Source organism: Anopheles stephensi, chromosome 3 (genome assembly GCF_013141755.1).
Source record: "Anopheles stephensi strain Indian chromosome 3, UCI_ANSTEP_V1.0, whole genome shotgun sequence".
NCBI lineage: Eukaryota > Metazoa > Arthropoda > Insecta > Diptera > Culicidae > Anopheles > Anopheles stephensi.
This window is the reverse complement of record NC_050203.1, coordinates 46,862,012-46,885,814: the sequence shown is the minus strand read 5'-3', so window position 1 is coordinate 46,885,814 and position 23,803 is coordinate 46,862,012. Positions and strand designations below refer to the sequence as shown.

Sequence of the window (23,803 nt, the reverse complement as noted above, 5' to 3'; positions counted from 1 at the left end):
TGTTTATTGAAAAGGAACAGTCGGGTCAGATTGTTTTCTGCCCTCACGTGCTCTTGCCCTAACAACAAGCGATAATCTGAGAGTTTGTTCACGAATCCTAGCTCACGAAACCTAGCTCACTCTTTGTAACTTTGATAAACTTAGTCCTTTGCCAATATTCGAAGGAGAACAGAAAAAGCAACATATTCTCACATTGCACGAAATAAGCAATGCATAAGTAACCTATAACGTAACGTTAATTAAATTGAACAAGTTTTTAAATATTCAATTAATGTTTCCAGAGGAACATTAATCAGGAAGGTAGAACAAACTGAAATTGATCGAACGGGTTGATTGATCATGTCATCATCATGTTGCCTAGTCCATAAAGTTTTTTAGGTTCACATTTTGGCGAAAAATTGTCTGCTAGAAAGGCCTAGTTATTGCTATGGCAGACGACGGCGCTAAACTGTTAGCAGTATCGAGGACTTCTGCAACAAGCCAAGACCACGATGCGATAAAATGAATCCAGCGCTGGATCGAGCTGGCCAAGAAGAAAATGAATAAGTAATTAGAAATAGAAAAATTCAATTTACGGTTCTCCCCTATAAAAGACTGACGCCGCATCCCTTCAGTCACAGGGCCACTATGACACATGACTTTCGTCTTTCTGTAAATTACTCAAAACTGGACGTAAAAAAATGCTTTAATGGTGTTCGAATAACTCAAATATGTTTCCAAAAGAAGCGTTCAAAATGTTTACTCCATACTCCATGATTGATCGCCATACTTCTTCTTCACCCAATGTTTCATTTCTTTCGTGTAATTAATGTATTAACTCTATTCAATTGTACTATTGCATTCACCCTTTTATTAACATTACTTTTAAGATATATTCAACAACTTTTCAGTGGTAGTGCATCCAACTAGCATTCAAAACTTTCAATAACAATCAACAATTTTCCCTTAGTTCGGAAACATGCAAATGATGGCCTTACCCTCACGGTCAGCTGTCAGCCTGGTTGTATACGTATTTTGCACTCGGATGTTGAGGGTACTACATGTTCACCTACTGTGTTAACTTATCGACTTTCTTGATTCCCAGCGCACGATGGACGCCACATAATAGATATACTTCTTTGCTCAAACGCATATTTAACAATACTATAATCGCCATCGCATCTGTTTTGTACGTTCAGGCTCACCTCGATACACACGTTATCGCTTGCAGGAATTGCAGTACATTTTCATACCTTGCCAGACAGCATAGAGTTGATCTTTTGTGGTTTTCTTTTGCACAGGTTAACCGAAATTCTAGACTATCTAACGGACACGTTTGATATTTAATCCTTGTATGGCTTTTGACGCTGCCGTACCCCCTCTATCATTCAATTTGCGTAAATACACTCTATTGCAATTTCAATGAATAACGACATTTTATATAAATATTGCTTTTGATTTGTCCCTCATTTAGTTTTTTTTTTTTGTTTTGTCTTCGGTTACCGTGACAAAATCCACCTCAGTTGCACACCTAGTTGCAGTTCCTCTACACGTATACGACCGTAATCCATTTCACTGGCGAAAAGATAACAGACCTAGATTGAGGACTTCCTGCTGGCTGCTCTACGTTAAACATTTTGCCCACACTGCTTGCGGCGGGCGAATGAATCTAATTTAAAACACGATTACCATAAGCGAACCTCGAACGGTGCGTTGACGCGCATTGCACTACATGGGTCGGTCACAGATCGACCTGGTCCGAGTGTCATTTTTACATTTATGCTGATGTGCTGCTGCTGCTGCTGCTAGAACCAGCCAGTCTGCACTGGTCGGTTGTCCGATTGCTTCTAGTAGCTATCGACTTCACGCAGCTGCCGGTTGCCCAGCTCCAATGGTGGACGGAAGTTGTTAATGACCTTGCCGTACTCGAACTGCTTGTTGAGCGTTTCATCGCATGGGCACTCTTCGGCAGCATCGTAGCACCGCATTTCACGGAACAGTTCCAGCTGCTCGTGCGATACTTCGATCGGTTCCTTGAACAGAATCCAGGTGACAGACTCCGAGCACGGAGGCGTGGTCAGCGATCCCAGGTAGGTCCAGTACGCCTTGCCCTCCGGCAGCAAACGGGCCGGATCAAGTGGTTTGTTTAGTGTAACCTGTGGACAATAGCGGGAAGAAAGACACGGACACACATTAATAAAGGCACTTACATGAATATCTACTCAAGGGACAATTCCACCTCGTTTCCCTATCACTCTTAAACTGTTTCCGATCGCTTTGAATAATGATGAGCTTTGAAATGAGTAAAAGGGGCCTGTAATTGCCCCGGCATTCAGTGGATCCTACACAGTAAACAGCGTTTTCTTAATTTCCGCCCGATACAACCCTTCTTTCAGAAGGCTTGGCAACAACGCATTGATCAATTCCACCGATCACCAGCAACATTCTCACCACCGGTGAATCCTACAGCTTCCCCACGCGCTTCAGACGTGTTGACGCTGGAGGATCTCATTTAATTCAAACTGATCGCGACTGGGTTCATGGACAGTCATTCGCGGCGAACAAATTATGTGAAACACAAATTGAACCAACCAGCCTCCCCCCTGGCTGCGGGTCGTACGGTACGGTACGGTGCACTTTTTTGTTGCACTAATCCCCGCCTGGTCGGGCGATGGTGCCGGTGGAGATCAGTTACACACTCTCGTTTCCTGCCTCAAGGTTACCGACACGGGACAGCGTTATTCGCAGCGCGGCCCTAGATGGTGATATGCATGAAGTTTGAATCACGGCACGGTTTGATCGCGTCAATGTCGGTCATCTGACTTCATTGTCGGATTTATTACAGTAGGTAAAATGATTAATTGAGTTTCTTTCCTCCTCAGAATCGTCTAGATTGGGCTTGAATGAATTTGAAGTGCAATTCGTTATTAACCTCTCCATTATCGTTTTACGAGCATCTGATATGGCTAAATCAGTCATTCTAGTATAGCAATGCCCCAGTATCCGGATTCAAGCAGATCCGCGAAGCGTTTCTCCCGGGTGGACAGTACAGCTTAACCTTGTCTCACTCAAGAAGTACTGTTGATCAACACTTGAGCAAATAGTTTACTATCCGTGTTGTAAATAGCTTGATTGTCTCGAGCCACACTCGAGACGCTGCGTACGTCAGCGTACGTTAAATTGCTCCACCACTTGACCTATCTTAATAGCAATAATCAGATACCCCTTCTGAGCCGCACCTGCGATCGGGCCTGGGATCTCCCGAGCGATGCAGGCATGCACGCTCCACATATATTCCGCACAACTCCAACATGCCAGGCAAGCAGTGCGGCTGCCCTGCCGATGACCTATGAAGGAGAAAAGCGGAAAACATAACCTGTCCATCAAGCTGGGACGAGTTGCGAGCAGCACAATCGCGCGTTGTTTACTGAGCGCTCTCGTCACTTATCGCACGTGAAACTACAAACACCCGGTCGGAACGGAACGGAAGGGCTAAGAATGCGTCGGAATGTTTGCATGGATGGGGGTTGGGTCACTGCACGACGCTTCGAATGACGAAGTGCACATCGGTTTTAGTTTAATTGAACCAGTTCCGTCCCGTTGCTCCGATAGTCGTGGCGAAGAGCACCGTATGCACTTCGTTATAGATTGTTTCTGTAAACAAACGGTTAGAAACAATTTGAGTAAAGCATTGGCTCACGCCCCGCATGGCGTGAGTCTCCGGACTCCGGATGCAGTCCGATTGGTAAGGGTTGGATTACATTGGCGAGAATTGTATCACGTAACAGCACCTTTAATGTAATGTGAATATTTTATCCCAAACCCTCCCTCCCGGTCACCCGCCCGCGCTGGGCCAATGGGCCATGGCATTGTGTCTCGTTCTGGGACCGCGGAATGTATTGAGATTCAAACAAATAGACGCATGGCCGTCCGTCCGATACTTACGCGATCGCCCTTGTGGGTGATGAACGGAAGCAGACGAGCGATGATATCCAGCTCCGGATGCGGCTTGCCGACCTGTGAATGCATAAAGAGATGCTCTATTAGTACAGTGCGCCGGGGATGGGTGTGTGTTTTTTATTCTACTTGTTGGTCTAGCTATTGCGCTATGCACTGTGCTGAATTGCGTTTCATCTTAATGTAATCCGAGACGTGTGGTGACATTTCGCCATGGTAGGTATAATTTAAATTTAAAAAAATAAATCTTCTTCTTACTTAGCTCCAGAAGCTCGAGTGGACCTGGACCTGCCATTGCTGGTTCTGCGTGACTTGATTTTACCCGTTGCTGGAACGTCACTCCTGCGTACAGAGAGGCGATCTAGATGGGATTTGATCCCCGATCCACCTCAAAAAATATTCAATCAACTATAATCCTGAATGTGCATTAAATCTTAAAAAAATATTCATGGCACACATTGAGAAGGGCACGCGAAACAGAGCCACTCCGAACATCAGAAGCAATTTATCCTTCTGATCATATTACCGCACAAATGACCCTTGAAGCATCCTCGTCTGTCTGTAGTGATTTTTCATGTGAATGCATCACAACTCGCGTACAGTACCGGGCCAAGTACCGAGATCAGGTTAGAGATTACCACGTGAGATCGATCTCGATCATAGACAAGGTGAGATATAATCACCGTACAAAGTTTCTCTCGTTTTCTTCGACACGCAACGCAATTTGTGCTAAGGGCACTGGTCTGGTGGGTCCAAAGGGTTATTTACGGCCACGGTATCGTAATTGTATCGTAAGTGAGTGTCTAAAAGAAAAACTTTACACGCTTACATAAGCGCTGAAAACCATCGATACTGGATGGCCTAGAATTAATATTGGATACGTAGCAAATAAGATTTGTGGTTCCGAAAAACAAACCACAAAAATGACCAGCTCGGGAAAAAAGAAATCGATTATTATTTGCTAAAGGTATGCAAAATGTTACCTAACTACTGAAACCCATCAGGTGCTGGGTACAATTGGATTATACGTCACTACGTCACTACACTGAGCTGCCAATAAGGGTTCTGCCGAGGTGTAACGATCGATCGAAAACTTCTTTACCGCAAACTGTAATTCTAGTTAGTTCCAAAAACAGCCATTGTACCTACCTTCAGAAAGACTCCCAACACCGCCAACCCGTCCGGATGGCCCGCGGCTTCACCGAAGCTCTTGTACTTGCTCTGGTTCCAGTGGACGAGGTGCAGCTCGCCGGCAAACGATTCCCCATCGACCGTATGCTCGGAACCGCGCGAATCCGAACATCCCCAGTGGCAGTGGAACTGCTCGAGAATGAACTGCTCCTTCTGCAGCGGGCCTCCGGTCAGCAGCGAACCCTTGCCGTTCACATCGACCCGCCAGCAGTAGCCCGGATTGACCAGGCTACGCGTGTTCTCCGGCACGTACGTCCAGCGCAGTGGGTTCTCCTGCAGATCGCCCGAGTTTTGGGTTTTCGAGGTAACGATATCGACCGGCGACTGGCGCTGTCCACGAGCCTGCGGGAACATTTCCGGCCATTTCTGTGGTCCTGCGGGCGGTACAGAAGAAACGAAACGATGTATAAACAATTGTGTGTAATAACTCTAATGGTCTAGGAGTAATGGCCCGGGACCAACGTGTTGATTAATTTCCGTTTCGTTTATTTATTGACGAAGTCATTCATCATGTCTCACGGACGGTTTGATTCCCCTCGACAATGGGTCGAAGTGTCCAACCAATAATACTGTTCTTCTTAATAGCCGGGAGATAAGGGTATAGCAAGCACAGAATGTACTTGTAGAAGCGTTGTAATGATAATGGGCGGCTGCCATTCGCGTGCCGCATTTCGTATGTGTAATCATCACAAGGGGATCACCTTTTTTTTGCCTGACATCGCCCCCAATCACTTAGAGCTGCAACATCGTTAAACAGTATTGTTTTGAATCTAAATAATTGCTTTTCCCTACAATTCAATCAACCCCGCTAATTGCTAGGGCCTGCCTGCTAGTGGAGCTAGTTCAAAACAACATTACGCTAATTTGCCTTATTCTCTCTTTAACTGCAAAACGAGCAAAAAATCACTTGAGCACGATTTCGCCAACAGTTCTTAGAATGGGAATCTCAATATTCGCTGCTGCAGGCCCTTTTGTTGAGGCCAACAGACACTGCACTGCATAACCCAGCACATTTCCGATATACAATTAAGTGCAACCGATCACGATGCATCCGGGGGAAGCGGTAGAAAATCTGTCTGACCCGGCCAACCAACACCCAACAACGGAGCAACTCCAACCCTTGCATCGTGACCGATGGCGGCGCACGAATGCAACGAAGAAAAAGAAATGACACTCCTGGAGACGCTTTATGTCTTTTGTGGCTACTTGGAGGCTGAATGAGTTCCCTCTCGCTCGCCTCTTTCGAGCGACCACTTGATTGGCCTTAATTCAGGCCCGGATTTAACTCGTCTCGGTGCATTGTTCTACCACTAAGTGGCAAAACGCCACTTGGCAACGTTCTGCTACTCGGCACAAATCTTTACCCCGACTTACCATTGCCACCAATGATTGACGCAATAAAGTATGATAAGAAAGAAGGACAGTGTGATAATTTCCCCACTTTATAGCGTGAGGATTCATGTTTTGCTTTTATTCACACTCAGCCCTGAAATGAAGGGAATGTTAACGGCCGGTGCGGGGCAGGCTCTTTGTCTTATTGGCTTATGTAGTTATTTACTTTTGCCCAAAATCGCAAACCACCGTCCGTCAAATGCACATTTGAAGCTGCACATTGCGTGATGAAAGGTGATGATGACTATATTTTGATCGCCCGTCATTCAACGGCGGTGGTTAATCTTTCGCCACAGACGCGATATTGAGACGCGGTCGATCTCGGTGATCGGAGGCGATGAAATCGAACGAAAACAACGATCTGTTTGCTTCGGCAGAAGCTGACGTCAATCAAAACGTTGTGTCAAGCCAAACGATTCGTTTGATCTGTATGAACCACCGCTTACGATACCCTTACAATTACTATTCGCAGCGACCTCTACCCATTGAAGAAAACGGGAAGAATGGGGTGGAAAAAAACTCGGCGCTGTGCTGCCCTTGCATACGTTCGTGACAGTGCTGATTAAATCTAATTCAGCCAATCTATTTGACACGTCCGGATAATGGCTGCAGACACGCTACCTAAATACGAGCCGAGATGGTGCAGTGGAATTAAATCTTTAATTATTTAATTTAATTTTACGACTTTAATAAATTGTGAGGTTGTTGAGGGGTATAAGTAAAAATTAGAAACAATCTGCAGAAGATCTCCTGGGCAAATGAAATAAACAGGCTCTAAAATAAATATCAAACCATCGAGTGTCTGGCGCCTGTAAATCCCTTTTTATGGTGAGCCAGCTATAAAGTTGAAGATCTCACAATAATTCTAAAGGGATAAGAGCACTCACAGAAAACCTGGGCCAGGTCTCGGGACAAACAATCCTAACATATTAACAGCGTATTAATACTGTCTCAATTGCGTTGCATCTCAAGCTAATTCATCTAGTTTCGAAATCATCAATTCCACACTCGAAACTACACTCCACCGTAAGTGGAGTCACACTTTTAAGCAAATCTTTGGCACGCTCCAGAGCTAGTCGCTTTCGAGAAGTCTTAACAACTTTGTCTTGCAACTTTTTTGTTAATGCCCGTTTCCTACCCCCAGCACACCCCGTAAAACATTCTTATCACGTGTGTTCGCGTAGCGCATTGTAAATGTCACAAGACCGCCTAATCAGTCGCGACCATCCCGTGAGTAATGGGCCGCACAGTTTCAAAACCGACGTGCAATAGTGTTTGAGGATCGTTAAGGCCGTGTCGTTTGGTGCTGACTCTACCTAATAATTTTCATTTATCAAGCACATCATATATCACACTGAGATGGACACCGTAATTTCGTAGGATGGCGTGGCTATTGTGCGCGAGGGGCGGATGTGAGAGATGGAAGGGCAAAAGCTTCTGCCCAACCCGTACACGGGGGTGAAAAACAAGTATACACAGCAAATGCGTCACGGGTTTATCGTTTGGGAGCTATTTGGATGATTACTATCATTCGTGCCCGAGCAATCAGAAGCATTGTTGGATGTCAGACAAAAAAATAACCATATATTACGGTGGATATGAGTAAACACTTTAAAGGCGTCATATAAGCAGTCACTTGATGATAAAAAATTACAATTCTATTTTGTCCATCTTGATGTACGTGTACAAAAAGGAGAAAAACAGTACCTTAGAAGAACTGTTTGTGTCCTCGCATCTAACATTAGTTTTTCAAACGAAAAGCGGTCATTCCAAGCTCTAGTAATGATCGCTTTATTACTCATCAATGTTTGCTGCCAACGGAACGATAAGATCTCGAAAAGGTCCACACCATTTTGTGATGAAATGCATGACCTTTTGCTCAATCGTCACCGAGTACCGACACCGACAAAGCCAAAAGCCAGCGGTCGTACATTTCCGCGATCTTTCGATATTAGATGTCGTACACCGGTCGTCGGAAAGCTGTATGCCCGAACACAACAGCCTGGCCCGGAGCACGTGCTGCAAAGTGTGGTGTAACTTCGCAGTGAGTCGGCGACGCGGACGCACGTTTGGAAGGGGAACCTCACCGGTACATGGGTTTTCGATCGAGAATAGAAAAGCACCGTCCCGTGTGTCTAATGGCAAAGTGCTGCGCCGCGGTGACGGTCCATGGAATTTCTTATCACGTGACTAAGCGCGACAAACCGGTCGGTCGGTCGGTCGGTCGGTCGGCGACGGCACGGTCGAAAGCTGCGTGGAAGCCACCGAGCGGTGGGGGTCGAGAGCTTTACGGGTGCGGAATTTACGCGAACCGGTTTTAGCCACCTTTTGCATCAACGCGTTCGTTTCCATGGCAGTGACTTTACACGGTGTTCCCGCTTTGCCTCGCTTCGTGATCCTCCAGAGGAGCGAGCTGACATCGATCTTTTTGTTTATATTTCTACAGTCTCGCGTACCGGTTCCAGGGAGATGGCCAAGATCGCACCAACACACCAACGGCAAACGGCTGCGGATCCAGCAGCATCCAACGTGTGGCAACTGGCTGCAGGTAGGATGATCTCGTACCGATCGGTGCACAATCCTCACACAAACATGGCCGCGCTTTAAAAGGGAGTCGTCCACCAGCAAAAAATATCGGTTGAGTGGCGTTAATTGAAGCAATTAGAAAGTTTAAAGACGCGCACTGATTGATTGAGTCAGCTGCGGTTTGGAGCTTGTCGAGAGCGCCAAGATGATCGTTTGAAGAAAGTTTTCCAACCTGGCGGCAGCTAGTTAATTGAAGCCCTAAGCTGGTGTGGGCACGAGCACAATAAGCACATGCTCGAAGGTGGTTGCAAGAGAAAAAACTATTAACTGCTCAATAATGTTGTCTGCGTTGAAGATCTGGGATGTATTTTTTTGTAAATCATGTTTTCAACTTCAACCTGTTAGGTTCATAAGAATAAAATATTCAACAGGCAGTAACAAGAACACGTGAATCTTGAATACGCTGAACCAGAGGGATGAGATCCTAACCAGGTGCTGGTTAGGACTTAACACAAACCCAACACCAATTAAATAGATTGATTAGCCGCCTACTCCTGGATGGAAACAATCTTCTGAATCCATACAAGTCTTGTATATAAATTAAATTTAATGTTTGATGTGGCAACGTAATACGCAACAGGTGCTATTATTTGCCAATCACAATTTCGACTGTACTTAAGTGCATATCAGCATCAGCAAACTAATCGATCGTATCTCGGTGGGAACGATTTATTGTTATGGTTTTCATCGACCATCAACCATCTCAACAACACCCGCCACACAATAGCCTTCAAACCGTTTCAAAACACTGTGCCGATGATCGGGAACATTCCGCCCAAATCATCACGCATCATCCAAACCGTGATAGCAGTCGGGGGAACACGCAAAAAAAAAACACGAAAACCAGATGAGCATCGTCCCAATGCTATCACAACACCCAATGGCGAAACGTTCGATTGTCTTCTTTTTTTGCAATCGCAACAAAATTCAGCCTGCAGGCGCATGATCACCGGGGCCAGAACGCGTTCGCAACACGCTTATACCAATTGCACCAATCAACATCCGGGCCGGTTCGAACGAGTTCTCGGCTGACTCGAGATGGGCCGAACGATTGGGACCGAAGATTTAAATTATTTGATGTAAAATTTACAGCTTTGTTTGTGTCCAATCGACTGCTGGATGGTGGATTGCGTTGTCAATTGAATTGTTGCCAGCAGCATTCATACCATCCGGGGGATGATGATAAACATCCAGCAGATTCGTGCACGATAACATCCCACTTATCTCAACAGTTGACAGATCATTGGAAGGTAATAAAACAGAAAAATTGAAATCAATTTGCCTGGCTGTGAAACAGGTCTTGTGTAATACATCTGAAAGTGTTACGGCCACTAAAATAAATGGCATCCATTCATGCTTACAACGCAGCTAATTTACATCTTTTAGCCAAAGCTGTGTCAATAGAGAAGACGCGATTCACCTTTTACTGTCCCGCTTCCTGTTTCTCATCATCATAATTGAGCCATTGCGCAGTGTGTTAATGGAAGCTTCGAGAACGTCGTGCGTACATGGACAAACACTTCACCCCTTGTCGCACTCGAACTCGAACGGTTTATCAAACGCTTGGTGTTAATATTTTGGACAAAACCTTGTACACTTCCGCTACACAAAAACAAACCGACCGGTGGCGCAAGCCTCGCACGATTTTGCTTTTTGTTGAATTGGTACTGATAACAGGTGCGTGATTGATTTAATGACCCACGCCAGATAACTGTGTCACCATCTCGTCGGGGGCCTTTTCTCACGCGGTTTACTCTGCTTGCCGATTCCAGCAACAGCCAGATACAGCTGATAGCGCTGCCCCGGGCAAGATTATTCGCAGATTAAGCGGTGGTCCTTGCACTTCATATTGCACGGGATCGACAACAAAAGCTCACGGAACAAGTCTGACGATCACTGATCATTTCTCGTTCCATCGGAACTTACCATTCATTTGTGTGTATCCCCATGTGACGGACATCTTGAGGAGCTTTGGTTCGGTCTGGTTCCTTCTTCTCTATGTCAACAACAGCAACAGCAGCGTGTAAACCGACACACCGTAACAACAAACTGCTTACAACGAATCAACAAACACACGCTGAACTTGGACGCTGGCAACTGCCGACTCTCTGGCCGACGACTCTCTTTCGCTTCACGAAACAATCGCACACAACTACAATTGTGCGTTGGAACAGCCCTACTCCAACGCACCACCTTCCGCTATCCGCTGTTATCAACAACTGCTCACAACACTGTCCAACACAGTACGCGTATTCGATCGTGCGTATCGACCAGATTTCACTGAGCGAAAAGGCTAGCAGATTCTGTTTCCTCCACTAAGTCCACTAGGTCCACGGCAATTGCAACAGATTCCAGTTGAACGAAATTTTCCCGTCTTCTGCCAGAAACAACACACAGGCGAAACCAACGGGATAGATTGACGACGGGTGATACTGATTATAGCTCGACGGCGCGCCACACACAACCTGCTCGCTCGATTGGCACTTGCGGAATGAACTTTTGAATGAACGACCACGGCGACCAGGGCGACTATTCATCTGGAGAAGGCGCTCCAGTGCGTCACCCATATATATGCACGGCCCAGCAGCAACGGAGGAACCGCACCACTACACCCGAACCCTGGACGACGCACGTTGCATCTCTCGTGTGGTGGCCAGCCAGCCCACCACCACGGCTCATGGCTACGACGAATGCGGAAAATTAATGGAAACTCACGCAACGAACGTTCCGCGGCTCGCTCACCCTCTCCGATGTCTCTCCATTGTTCCATCTCCTTTCTTTTACTCTCTTTTCCACGGGCGATCGTTGTTGATCGAGTGAAACCGTGAGCGAGTGTTGGTATTTGCACTATTGCAATTCCGATTCTATTGCCACCTGGTAATGATTGTCACCGTCCGCTCTGACGAGTGACGACGGTAATTGAAAAGCACATTTGTCGTAAGTTTGCCTGAAACAATGAGGCAATTTCATTGTGAAAATTGAAGTCCGTAATTACCAAACAAATTACCTGTCTTTAGAACAGATTAAATGAAAAGGCGAAATTCTCAACATTAATCATCTCATGAAATTTTCTTATCATCCGCAGAGAGGAAAAACCAAACAAAAAAACATGTTTTCGAGTCCAACCAATACGCACAATGTAATAAATTAGCTTAATTGTAATAAAAACCATGATCGTACGCTCTCAAATTTAACGATCGATTTGCGTCGTTTCTGTCGAATGTAAACATTCAGTTCAGCCTATAAAGAAGCCGTTAAATTGGTCATAAAATGTATCGACGAAGAAGCCACTGCGGGAAACTGGAGAACGGTGATCAAAATGAAATAAATATGTCACTTAAAGCACGACCACTGTTAATTTATTCATTAAAATCGATTATTGAAAGATCGTTCAGTGATTAAGATGCCTAAGCAGTATGTTCTACGTGTAAATATAGAATTCTTTCTATTACAAAGCTATAAGTACCTCCTTTCCGGCCACACTTCTGCCATAAAACGCTTGAATACGATTGACGATTATTCGTCTGAAGTTAAGCTGCTGATAACGATATCAACGGCAACGTGTTACTGGCGCTCGGCCATAAACAAATCCCTGTAATCCTTGGATCACTCAAGCGATTCATCAATAATCCATCAATCACTCTAAAAACAATAATTACTATTTATCGTTGATTAAACATGATTGCTTTGGTCATGTGATAATTTGAAAGCCAACGTTATCTATTTGTTACAATGCAGAACCATTCAGAAGTGGTAGTAAGGATTATTTGTAACTTTGTTGTAACTGTTGACACTTGATTTCACGCGTATTTTTAACGTCTAATCCAGTAAAGAGGTATCTGATGGACGAGGAGATTGCACAGTCGGTGCAAGTCGGAGTCGGTCCGGGTATCAAATCCCATCCGGACCATCTCCCTATATGTAGGAATAACCATCAAGCTATGGGTTATCTCAAGTATCTCAAGGTTTTCCAGAGTAATGGAAGCCCAAGACCTCTTGAGAGTGAATAGTCAAAGAAAATGAAGAATTCTGAACGTTTTTTGTATACATCTTAAATGTCTCGGGGAGCCTTCAAAAGAGCGGCGCCGTTCCTTAGAGGTTCTTTAATATGTTTGATATCAAACGAATAATCTACTCGAAAAAGAGAAAACAAAAAAGAGAAACAAACAACACAACTTCGAATAATAGTTTGATCGTCAAAAATAGAAAGATTTTAAAACAAATTATAACATACTATAAACAATAAGCAAAAACGTAGGAGATGTGAGCAGTCATGATTACGACACATCTTATTTGGAGTGTTCTAGCCACAGTCCTAACAGGCCTAACAGTCCGTCCTAACTTAATGATCATAATCTATTCAACGTGTTGTGTATAACTAAAGTCTTTGAAGCAGTTAAACCGTTTAAAGGCAATTCCAAGTTTAGTTGAATCTTTAATAACGCTACTTCAATAATTTTAAATCATCAAACAAGAGGTCTTTAACTGTTGCAAAAAGGCTTATAAGAAATTTTGTTTAGATCACCCAACCATTCAAAGCTACCTTCCCGGATCATCGATACATTTTGATGGTGGCAGGGTTGCCAGGAACATTTATCGATCGCTGGGTACGCTCATGGTATCGAAATTTAAAGCTCATCAGAATAGGCAGCCAGCGGGGTGATAATGTCAACAGCAGCGATCATCATCAAAATCATGCTTGGGAACTGACAGCAAGCAAAGCCTGGTTACCAACAACACCACAAACAAAGAGATGCGCACATTTTCATTAGATTTTTACCCGTGTCCACCCGGGATAATGTACATTAAATGCTAATAATATTCCTAACTAATGGGAAGGTCCGGTAGCCGAGGCACCAGCGGCACCGGTCTTCACACGGCAGGACTAGGGTTTAAATCCCATCTGGGCCGTTCCCCTATAGTGAGGACTGACTATCCAACTATGCGGTAACGATACGTCTAGTAAGCCAGAAATGGCTGGCATTAACTTTAGAGGTCGTTAGGCCAAGAAAGAAGAAGAGAATTTGTTTTGATATTCTTATCCTAGGGAAATGTTTAGTTTCCCCACCTTCTTAAACAAATTTCTTACTTTCACACAATTCTTGATAAAAACATGTTTGAAAAACACTTGAAGGATGCTCTTGTTATAGTCATGTCCACCCCTAGCAATCAATCGTTTATCGTTATCAATTCAAATATGCCTCTTTTGTTATAAACCCATGGCCTTGGCCCAGTTCAAATGTTTCAGAAATAAAGATATCGCAAAACCAAACATCGTCATCGATACTTGAATGCTCAATGCAAATCAAATACGCTAACCTGTCCTGCTGGTCCTTCACATTGTTACACTTATCGATGCGACACTTGTGAGTAGCCCGATAGCTCTACCGTTTGATTGATTGACCGGGGTTTTCATTATCATATGCGTCCTAATTCACATTTTTTAGCAACAGAATTCAGACTCACACTTTTAAGACTTCCATTCTGATCAAGATGTCCAACTTGGAGATGTGTTTACAGCAAGCGATCGTAATAAATACTACTAACATGTTCAATATGTTAATGTATTATTCTACAGAATGGGTATTATTCTGCACCGAAGGAGTTAATGTTGGTGTGACTTTATTTAACAGTTGCAAACAACTCGAAATGTTGTCTTTGCGTATAAAGATATAACATAGAAATTTTGAAAACCTTGATTACATTATCTGGTCATATTTATGCACGGCTATTCCTTCAGTTCATATACAGCTAGTTAGCCTGTTTTACTTTGGAAGAAATAGGTGAAAAAACTTTTGAATCTGGTATAGAAGACCAGTGGGCACCAGTGGGCCAGTGATAACAGTGGCCGGGCTTGGCAATTACGATAGGGATACAGCGATACTGTAACGATATTGATGACGTAGCTGGACATTCCTCGTTACGACAAGCAGAAATGAAAACAAATCATGACATAAGCCGTTTCATCCCTTGGCGAAAGGGTGTTTGAATAGCATTGTTTACAACGTCACTGATAACAGGTGCGTGATTGATTGAATGACCCTCGCTTGATAACTATGCCACCATGCCGTCGAGGGCATTTCTCACGCGGTTTACACTGCCTGCCGATTCCAGCAACAGCCAGATACAGCTGATAGCGCTGCAGCGCACGAGATCTACAATCGAAAGCAATTGCTGTGTCGGGCAAGATTATTCGCAGATTAAGCGGTGGTAGCGTCCTTGCACTTCATATTGCACGGGATCGACAACAAAAGCTTACAGACTCCACTCGAGTCTGACGATCACTGATCATTTCCCGTCCATTCTCGCTCCTATGAAGGTACACCAAGACTTACCATTCATTTGTGTGTATCCCCATGTGACGGACATCTTGAGGAGCTTTGGATCGGTCTGGTTTCCTCTTCTCTATGTAAACAACAGCAACAGCAGCGTGTAAACCGACACACCGTAACAACAAACTGCTTACAACGAATCAACAAACACACGCTGAACTTGGACGCTGGCAACTGCCGACTCTCTGGCCGACGACTCTCTTTCGCTTCACGAAACAATCGCACACAACTACAATTGTGCGTTGGAACAGCCCTACTCCAACGCACCACCTTCCGCTATCCGCTGTTATCAACAACTGCTCACAACACTGTCCAACACAGTACGCGTATTCGATCGTGCGTATCGACCAGATTTCACTGAGCGAAAAGGCTAGCAGATTCTGTTTCCTCCACTAAGTCCACTAGGTCCACGGCAATTGCAACAGATTCCAGTTGAACGAAATTTTCCCGTCTTCTGCCAGAAACAACACACAGGCGAAACCAACGGGATAGATTGACGACGGGTGATACTGATTATAGCTCGACGGCGCGCCACACACAACCTGCTCGCTCGATTGGCACTTGCGGAATGAACTTTTGAATGAACGACCACGGCGACCAGGGCGACTATTCATCTGGAGAAGGCGCTCCAGTGCGTCACCCATATATATGCACGGCCCAGCAGCAACGGAGGAACCGCACCACTACACCCGAACCCTGGACGACGCACGTTGCATCTCTCGTGTGGTGGCCAGCCAGCCCACCACCACGGCTCATGGCTACGACGAATGCGGAAAATTAATGGAAACTCACGCAACGAACGTTCCGCGGCTCGCTCACCCTCTCCGATGTCTCTCCATTGTTCCATCTCCTTTCTTTTACTCTCTTTTTTTTCACGGGCGATCGTTGTTGATCGAGTGCAACCGTGAGCGAGTGTAGGTATTTGCACTATTGCAATTCCGATTCTATTGCCACCTGGTAATGATTGTCACCGTCCGCTCTGACGAGTGACGACGGTAATTGAAAATCACATTTGCATACTGGAAAACATATTACAGTGAGCTGTATACACACTCACACACACATACACTGTATACACATTGATAAAATAGTATTTTGAAAAATAATTGAATTCGTTATCAGTAATCATTATTTACTCTTGATCGTTTATGAAAGACGAACTGACCTTATTGCTTTCCTTATCATCTATAAAGTATTTATGTGAATTACAGCAAAACATGTATCTCGAACGACAAATGATCAAACAGTTAACCTTCGTTTTGTACTACACAAAATTAACTAATGATCGAAAGTAATGTAGGATATTTCTGTCTTCTGCTCGAAACAATCTATTTTTATCTGTAAAACAGCTCGTTCAACAGTATTATCATTGACTAAAATCTTCGCTACGTTGACCGACGGTGGCAGTTTTGCTTATATCGCAAAGCAGCCATAAATACATCCCTTCCAGACCAAGTTTGATTGATTTGATGATGAAACAATTGAATGTTTTTATCACCGCCTTAAAGATTGTTGCTCTCCAGTAGCCGAGATAAAGCAACCAATTGGGGACATACTGAATGGGTTATCTGGACATTGCTATTGGGCTATAGTGATGCCTACAGGTGTACTATACATATATTTTTCTAAACTTATCAAGACTCACGGACACAGCAACTAGCCCGTACGTTGTCCGACCAAGCATAAACAAGTGTGACGAACAATGTTTGTCTTTCTGTTTCGTTTGATCTATCGACGGCCGTGGCCGGTGCAATCTTATTAGTATCGGTAAGAACCCATTCGTATGTGGTTATCATTTACTGTTTCGTCCCTAAATTTACACATTCACCAAAACATCGGTCAGATTTGTTTTTCCATTAGTTGCAAAGTGGATTATCATGCTTTGGTGGCGCTAAAATATCTTGCTCAAATACAAAAGTCACGTTTTCGGCTGATTGTTACCTACCCTGACCGATGGTTAGCAATCAGCTGACTTGCTGTATGATAATGAAAAAAACGAGATGTTCTTTAAACTTTACAGTAAATTCGCTTATGTCGATCTATATTAAGTAATTTTTTATTTATTTAAAACCGGTGGACTGATTTGCCCTATCGTAGTTTTCGGTGACAGATGATTGTTAAATCATCTTAATCATTAATCATTAATTGTTTGTTTATTCGTTTTTTTTTCACAGAGACTTTGAGTCACTGAGTCTTCATTCGCCTCTTTAGATAATTGGCAATGTTTTAAAAACATTTAACATACACTTTTAACGCACCACAGATAGAGTTCCTCTTGAGGCGTTTTCTCGCATCAATGTTTCTGCCGCTGAAATTCCCGCATCACACGCCTCACCAACCGAGTTGCGTTTCATGCAGACCAAAGGGTCACGCGAACCAAATGAGATCCAGGGCTCCTTGTGTGAGGCCTGACTCAAGCGTCCATGTCCCACCAACCAGAGGAACGCTGGACAATCGATTCCAACATCGAAGAAAAATCTGGCATGTGCAATGCGTGCTCCGGCCACCCGAACAGCAGACACCTGGTCATATAGTCCAGACCACGATCCCAGCAGCCTCCGGTCGAGGAAGGCCATCACACATGCTCTATTAGAGATCGAACCAGGGAGCGATATAACGACTAAGTGCAGAGGGGATCACGGAACTCCCGCGTCATGTGTGTAACCAATCCTAGCTATTGGTAGCACCTTGCCACGACATGGTCGACCAGTTCGTCGAGACACATTCTCATATCAATAAACACGCCTAGATCTTTGACACAGGCTTTTCTCATGCGGATCTATCCATTAAGTTCCTAGCTGAAGAGAGTACGGTCTCGTGATCAAAGTAGTATTCAGTAAGGCTTACTCTCACAGTAAGGCTTGAGGAAGGGGACAGTCCTCTTTATTGATTTGAAATTTCATTTCCAAAATAAGGAACAATTATGCTACAGCATTTTTTCTTAACTCTATATCCGTCATACAAGCTCTTTATTTAATAAATAATAATCAATCAGTTTCAACAATAACGGGATTGAAAACGGGGTTCAACAGTAATAATGTACAAGTAATGTTACTCAAAAGTTGTTGCTAAAACCCGTCAACTGATTGGTTTGATTGTACCCTGAAGTTGCCGGAAAGATCCAAATAATCCTGATCAACCCATTGATCATCGTTCGGTAGCTCTTCCGGCTTTAGCGTCCACGTACCGGTCAGCGGGATGATATTCTTATCCAACGAGAGATAGTTTATTATTGCACTGTTGAGGAAATGAATGTCCATTGGCAAAGCGTTCCCTGCGACCGGTATGTCGTCGGTGATGGTCCAGATAGATATTTTTGAAGTTTTAAAGTTCTGCAAGAACAGTTAATCGATTTCAATTGATATCCTATGTATCTAATGCTCCACTTCCAGATACAAACCTCCGGTAAGCAATGATGCTGCTGACAGTAGTAGTCCGTTCCCTTCTCCCGGTGACACAACGTACCGTCGGGAAAGTAAGAATCCACGCCCAAATCATTGAGATCGAATCTTGGCGCGTAATATGCATCGCTGTCGGCCCGTTTGCAGTATATTGCACAGCTCATCCACAGCCGCTTCGAGTCGTACGGGCCCTGAATTCCACGACCTTCCGGATCTAGCCGGGGAAGCAATTGGCTGAACTCTCGGCACCGTCGATTGGCATAGAACTGAACCGGTTCGCGGTTTGCACGGCACAGCTTTCCATCGTCACAGATCGCAATGTCCAGCGCTACACCTTCACAGCCTTGGTCGGTGTTCACTGGAGCAGGATTGTCGCAGCGGCGCGTTCGTCGCTTGTATCCCTTCGATTGCTCCAGACAGCCCGAAACACAGTCCTCGTCCTGCCACTCGCTCCAGCCACCCGGTACAATGTTGGTTGGCTTTTTCTTTTGCTTTGTGCATGTACCTCCCTTGCACCACTAGGAGAGAATTTTTTTTGTTAATTCCCTAATTCGTCTTTTTTTCAAAAAAGTAAATGCACAGAACGAGCCAAAGAGCCCTGCTTTCTAGCAGATCATCCTAAATGTATGCAATACGCAATACATGTTCAAAAGCTTCGTCAACGGTTGTTTGTCACATATTTTGTACATTAGTCTAAATCATTTTTTAGTCATTTTATAGAAGCTATTGACTAACATTCGTCTCTTCTAAACCGAAATCATATAAAAATAGTACCTTACTATCCCCACAGTCAGTGCCTTCAAGCGCGGGACCAGCAAAATAAAATCCGGTTCGATGAGGCGTACGACACCGTAGGTTCTGGCAAATTGCTGGCAATTCAGAAGACGCCAGTATGGCATCCTTATCGCTGAAGCAAACATAGATCTATGAATCTGATAGAGACGCATTTTAATTTCATTGATAGAACTTACGTTAGTAGCACCTCGCACTGTTTCTTGGCTGTCCAAGCCTGGCCTGGATGGTCGTAATATTTCGTGGTATCGTATTCCGCCGCTACTTTGGAATTCGTTTCGAAAAGACAACCAGCCCAACTGAAAATGAATAAAGATTCGTTTAGGTCAGGCCTTTTACAAAAATTCACCTTTTTTAATGGTAATACTTCAACTGTGAGATGACATCGGCACTGCACGAAGACCACGTAGTTTCTCCTTGTGTTCCTCGCGAAGGAGACATTACAAACCCATCCTTGGGACATCTATTCCCAACGGAGTCATGATGCATTCCTAGACTGAGTAGAGACAATATTGAATATAATTCGTCGCCAGATGAGTCTGTGATCGACCGCCCTTACTTGTGACCGATCTCGTGGGCCGCGATAAAGATGGATGTAAAGCCCGACGAAGGATACGGTTTACCGAACACATTTCTCGCTCCAAACTCGGCAATTACGCACGAGTACTCGCTTAAACACACTCCACCGACCGTTGCCAAGCCCATGGTGCCTCCGCTGCGGCGACCATTTTCAATCGCGTAGAAATCTAACCCCGACAGGTACAACGCCATATCCCAACGGCCCTGATTTAAGCTGTTCTGATACGAACAGAACGAGTCTAGCAGTAGGTTGCGCTCTCCGTTGTAGTGTGGCATCGCCGTGGGCTGGCTGCGCATCAGTTCAAGGTACACTAACGCTATATCAACGCCTTGCCCAAGAGATGGATGATGGTACAGCGCCTGGATGCCGTTGATGTACGCCAGCAGAAAGTCTCGTAACGCCGCATCGTTATAGTCGAAGTAAGGACCAAACGTTTTGTAGGCCGCTTCATCAAAGAAAACGGCAAGTTCCAGCTTAGGTTTGCCATTTCTCGAAGGAGCACTTCGATTGCGACCATCTCTAGCGTCCACCAGTTCCTCCAGCTCGGAAGAGGAATAATTCATCTGACCAAGCGTATCACCCAGCAGATGGATCTCGTTGTGTGTACGACGTCGTACGAGCTCGTATGACACATCCGGGGAGGTCGTTAGAAACTGCAGTGCTTTTACCAAATGTGGCTTTCGAAAGGACGGATATTGCGGTAGAGATGGTAACGGCTGGTCCAGTGGAAGAATTTCTAACGGCTCGGTCGCGAGGAACAATATCCCCGTCTGAAAGGAGTAGACAATAGTATAAATTATAAAATTCTCGAAAGGTCTCGGCCTGCCATTTCTGGCTTTATTCGTAACTGGATAGTCAGTCGAGCGTACGAGGAGGCGGTCTGGATGATGTCTGACACAATTAAACCATGTTACACTCTCCACTGGGAGGCACAGTGGCAAATGGGACATTATTTCTTCACACGGCAGGACCATTATCCAAATCCCATCCAGACCGGTCGCTCCGCAGTAAGGACTGACTATCCAGCTACGTGGTATGATTAAGTCTAGTAAGCCAGAAATGGCTGGCATATCCTAGGAGGTCATTAGGTCAAGAAGAGAAACACTCTGTACATACAAATCGGTCGTCACCATTGGAAGAAATTGCAGCAGTGTAATTCCCATCGTTATGCACAAAATGCTCGCCTGGCGTGATCGTCGCCTGATCATCATCTCTTCCAAGCTCTTTCGCAAAACGTTCCTGTGCCGTTGTATGCACCATGGTCGGCACCGTTAGCAAACTGTTCGGTCTTAGATGTAGTACAATTGAACCATTCCGAAAGGAGAAACTCAGATCGAACTCTTCCACATCCTCCGTCCCGTTCGGACGATGCACCTCAAGATACACCACCTCGTAGTACGGCCAATCACTTTCGCTTTCACTGCCAAAATACCGTACACGTTCTGCACTCGAAAGTCCGTCTTGAAACAGCTGTTTCATCTGTTGAACGTGTGCTGGAACGGCGATCACTTCCACGATCAAAACGGCAACAATCCAAATGCTGCACTGCGTTCGCCACATGTTTTACGATCACTTCACAAACACACGTTGAAGCGTTACTACTGATCCGCTGGCTACCGGTACCTGAACTCAACTGCAGGAGAAATTCTGCCCTTCCGAAGGTTTTAAATGGATTTTTGGGGGGATTTTTGACATTCTGCACCAGTGACGCAATTATGCGGCCACCATCGTTCCAACGCACCAAGCAGGACGGCAAATGAGATCAGTGGCACAGATGCGCGGTCCGGAGATCGAATGGTAGTCGACAAGGAGGCAACAACTACGTTGGAAAAGAAATTAAATTAAAAAAAAATGCTTAAAAGCAGCACGCATCGCTGCTATCTGCTAACCTGTGGCAAAACGGATGTCGTCTGAAAGCTCGGGCAGTGGTGGGATGAGAGCAAAGGTAACTGCAATTGCGAGTTCCGCCGTATGGATGTTTGTCGAAGGTATTCAAATTCAATTCGCGATGCGGGTACCAAGCAGCGTGGGGCGTGCCGTAGTTCTGGCTGAAGCTGTACGCGCAGCTTCGATTTATCATAATTGCATCCATTTGTATGACACTCGGCGTTTTGGCTGCGCCGGATGACGGTTTGCGCTGTGTCAAGTGCAGTGTGCTTTTGATCCATGGCTTTTTCCGGCGCCTGGATCCTTGACCTGACAATTATCTAGTTAGTGATAGATAACAGTCAGCTACAGGCGGCTGTTCGAAAGTGGCTGACTTATCTTGCAACACCAATTCCTGCATTCCAGCTTGAACTGATCATTGTTGATCAAGGTATGCGATCGAATTAGATCATTACAATTGTTCTGTTTGAATTTCTATGACCTGCACAAAAACGAAACCTTCATCAAAGTGAAACTAAAGCAAAAAATACTCACAGTGATCGTCTAAATTGTTGCATTTAATTTAATGTTTTATTCATTTACCCATTTCCCAACATTGGGTAAGGTTGTGATATTATTATGATGCTGTCAGCTTCACTTTAGGGTTCTGTGTTTTTTTTGCCAGGCATGATGACGTCTATTTGAGAGGGCCAAGGCGCCAATCCTTTTTCAAGGAAACTACGTCCAGGACTGCATTCCTCCAACCACGGCTGCGAACGAGCTCGCTGTCCTCCTCTGCGTCTCGTGTCTAACTAGTCACTGATGAGCAGTAGGGATTGTGCGTCCAATATCCTTAACACGTGGCCCCATCGGAGTATCTGCACTATCAAACATCTTATGTTAGCGACGAAACTACCTCAGGCCACGCGAAGGTCTAACCTACTAATTCCTTCGTTCAATTGCTAGCGACTTATAAAGAAGTGTTTGTCTTACTGCCAAAACACTTCTTTATATTCTTTATATTCTTACACTGACACTGTCAGTGTCACATCGGGAGCTATACTAGGAAAGTGGAAATCACAATTCCAAGACATTTCAAATGAGACGGAAACCTATCACGATTAAAAATCTGATCCAAACGAAAGAGTCAAGATGTCGTATGTTTGAGTACCATACTAATACTGAATTTATTTTCAAAATCATCTTGCTTTTATACTAACAATATATAAATGTATGTGTACGTATTTATATGCAGAATTACATGTAATGGTAGAAAGTTTGAGGTCAATTTTCTGTAGTTCATGTTTGTCTTGTCCTGTTTTATTTTTTACAACGGTTCTTTTCCTTCCACGGTCGGTGGAATATGTGACAGCAGCGCCGGTCTTCACACGGCAGTACCGGGGTTCAAATCTCATCTGGATCATTCCCCAAAAGTGAGGACTTACTCTCCAACTATGCGCTAACAATTTTCTTCCTTGGCACTACAATCTCGAGAGGTCTCAGCCGTCCATTTCTGGCTTTCTATGACTTAATTTTACCTCTAGTAAAGTAGTCAGCCTCACGTACGGGGTGACGGTCCCCGGATGGGATTTGAACCCCGTTCTGCCGTTGTCGTCTCAGCTTCATCATTGAGTTAGGGTTTCTAAATTCGTCTCTTTATTTGATCGACAACAAACAACCCCTTCAACAAGTTACGATATTTCAAACCTCAGCTCAGCTAGCTGGTG

The 23,803-nt window shown here is 44.6% G+C and overlaps 2 protein-coding genes and 1 long non-coding RNA gene across 4 annotated transcripts; 1 reads left to right on the top strand and 2 right to left on the bottom strand.

Moving 5' to 3' along the window:
- Nucleotides 1–827: 827 nt before the first annotated feature.
- On the bottom strand, nt 828–16,078 carry LOC118511808 (carbonic anhydrase 2). 2 transcript variants are annotated; one of them, XM_036055349.1, is made up of 4 exons: nt 15,441–16,078; nt 5,086–5,501; nt 3,925–3,996; nt 828–2,135 (listed from the first exon to the last, which is right to left on the bottom strand). In XM_036055349.1, exons 1-4 carry the CDS (start codon nt 15,472–15,474, stop codon nt 1,827–1,829), a joined length of 831 nt encoding a protein of 276 aa, XP_035911242.1. In that variant the 5' UTR covers nt 15,475–16,078; the 3' UTR covers nt 828–1,826. The 2 variants fall into 2 exon arrangements, with proteins under 2 accessions (XP_035911242.1, XP_035911241.1); XM_036055348.1 differs by lacking the exon at nt 15,441–16,078 and adding an exon at nt 11,032–11,639.
- LOC118511809 lies at nt 11,785–12,267 on the top strand. The gene is made up of 2 exons (XR_004906176.1): nt 11,785–12,088; nt 12,191–12,267. It is a non-coding gene; the product is annotated as an uncharacterized LOC118511809 (long non-coding RNA).
- Nucleotides 16,079–18,313: 2,235 nt separating the features above from the next.
- On the bottom strand, nt 18,314–21,832 carry LOC118513297 (A disintegrin and metalloproteinase with thrombospondin motifs adt-2-like). The gene is made up of 7 exons (XM_036058873.1): nt 21,327–21,832; nt 20,190–20,980; nt 19,998–20,126; nt 19,810–19,929; nt 19,613–19,745; nt 18,838–19,356; nt 18,314–18,769 (listed from the first exon to the last, which is right to left on the bottom strand). Exons 1-7 carry the CDS (start codon nt 21,768–21,770, stop codon nt 18,506–18,508), a joined length of 2,400 nt encoding a protein of 799 aa, XP_035914766.1. The 5' UTR covers nt 21,771–21,832; the 3' UTR covers nt 18,314–18,505.
- Nucleotides 21,833–23,803: the final 1,971 nt, after the last annotated feature.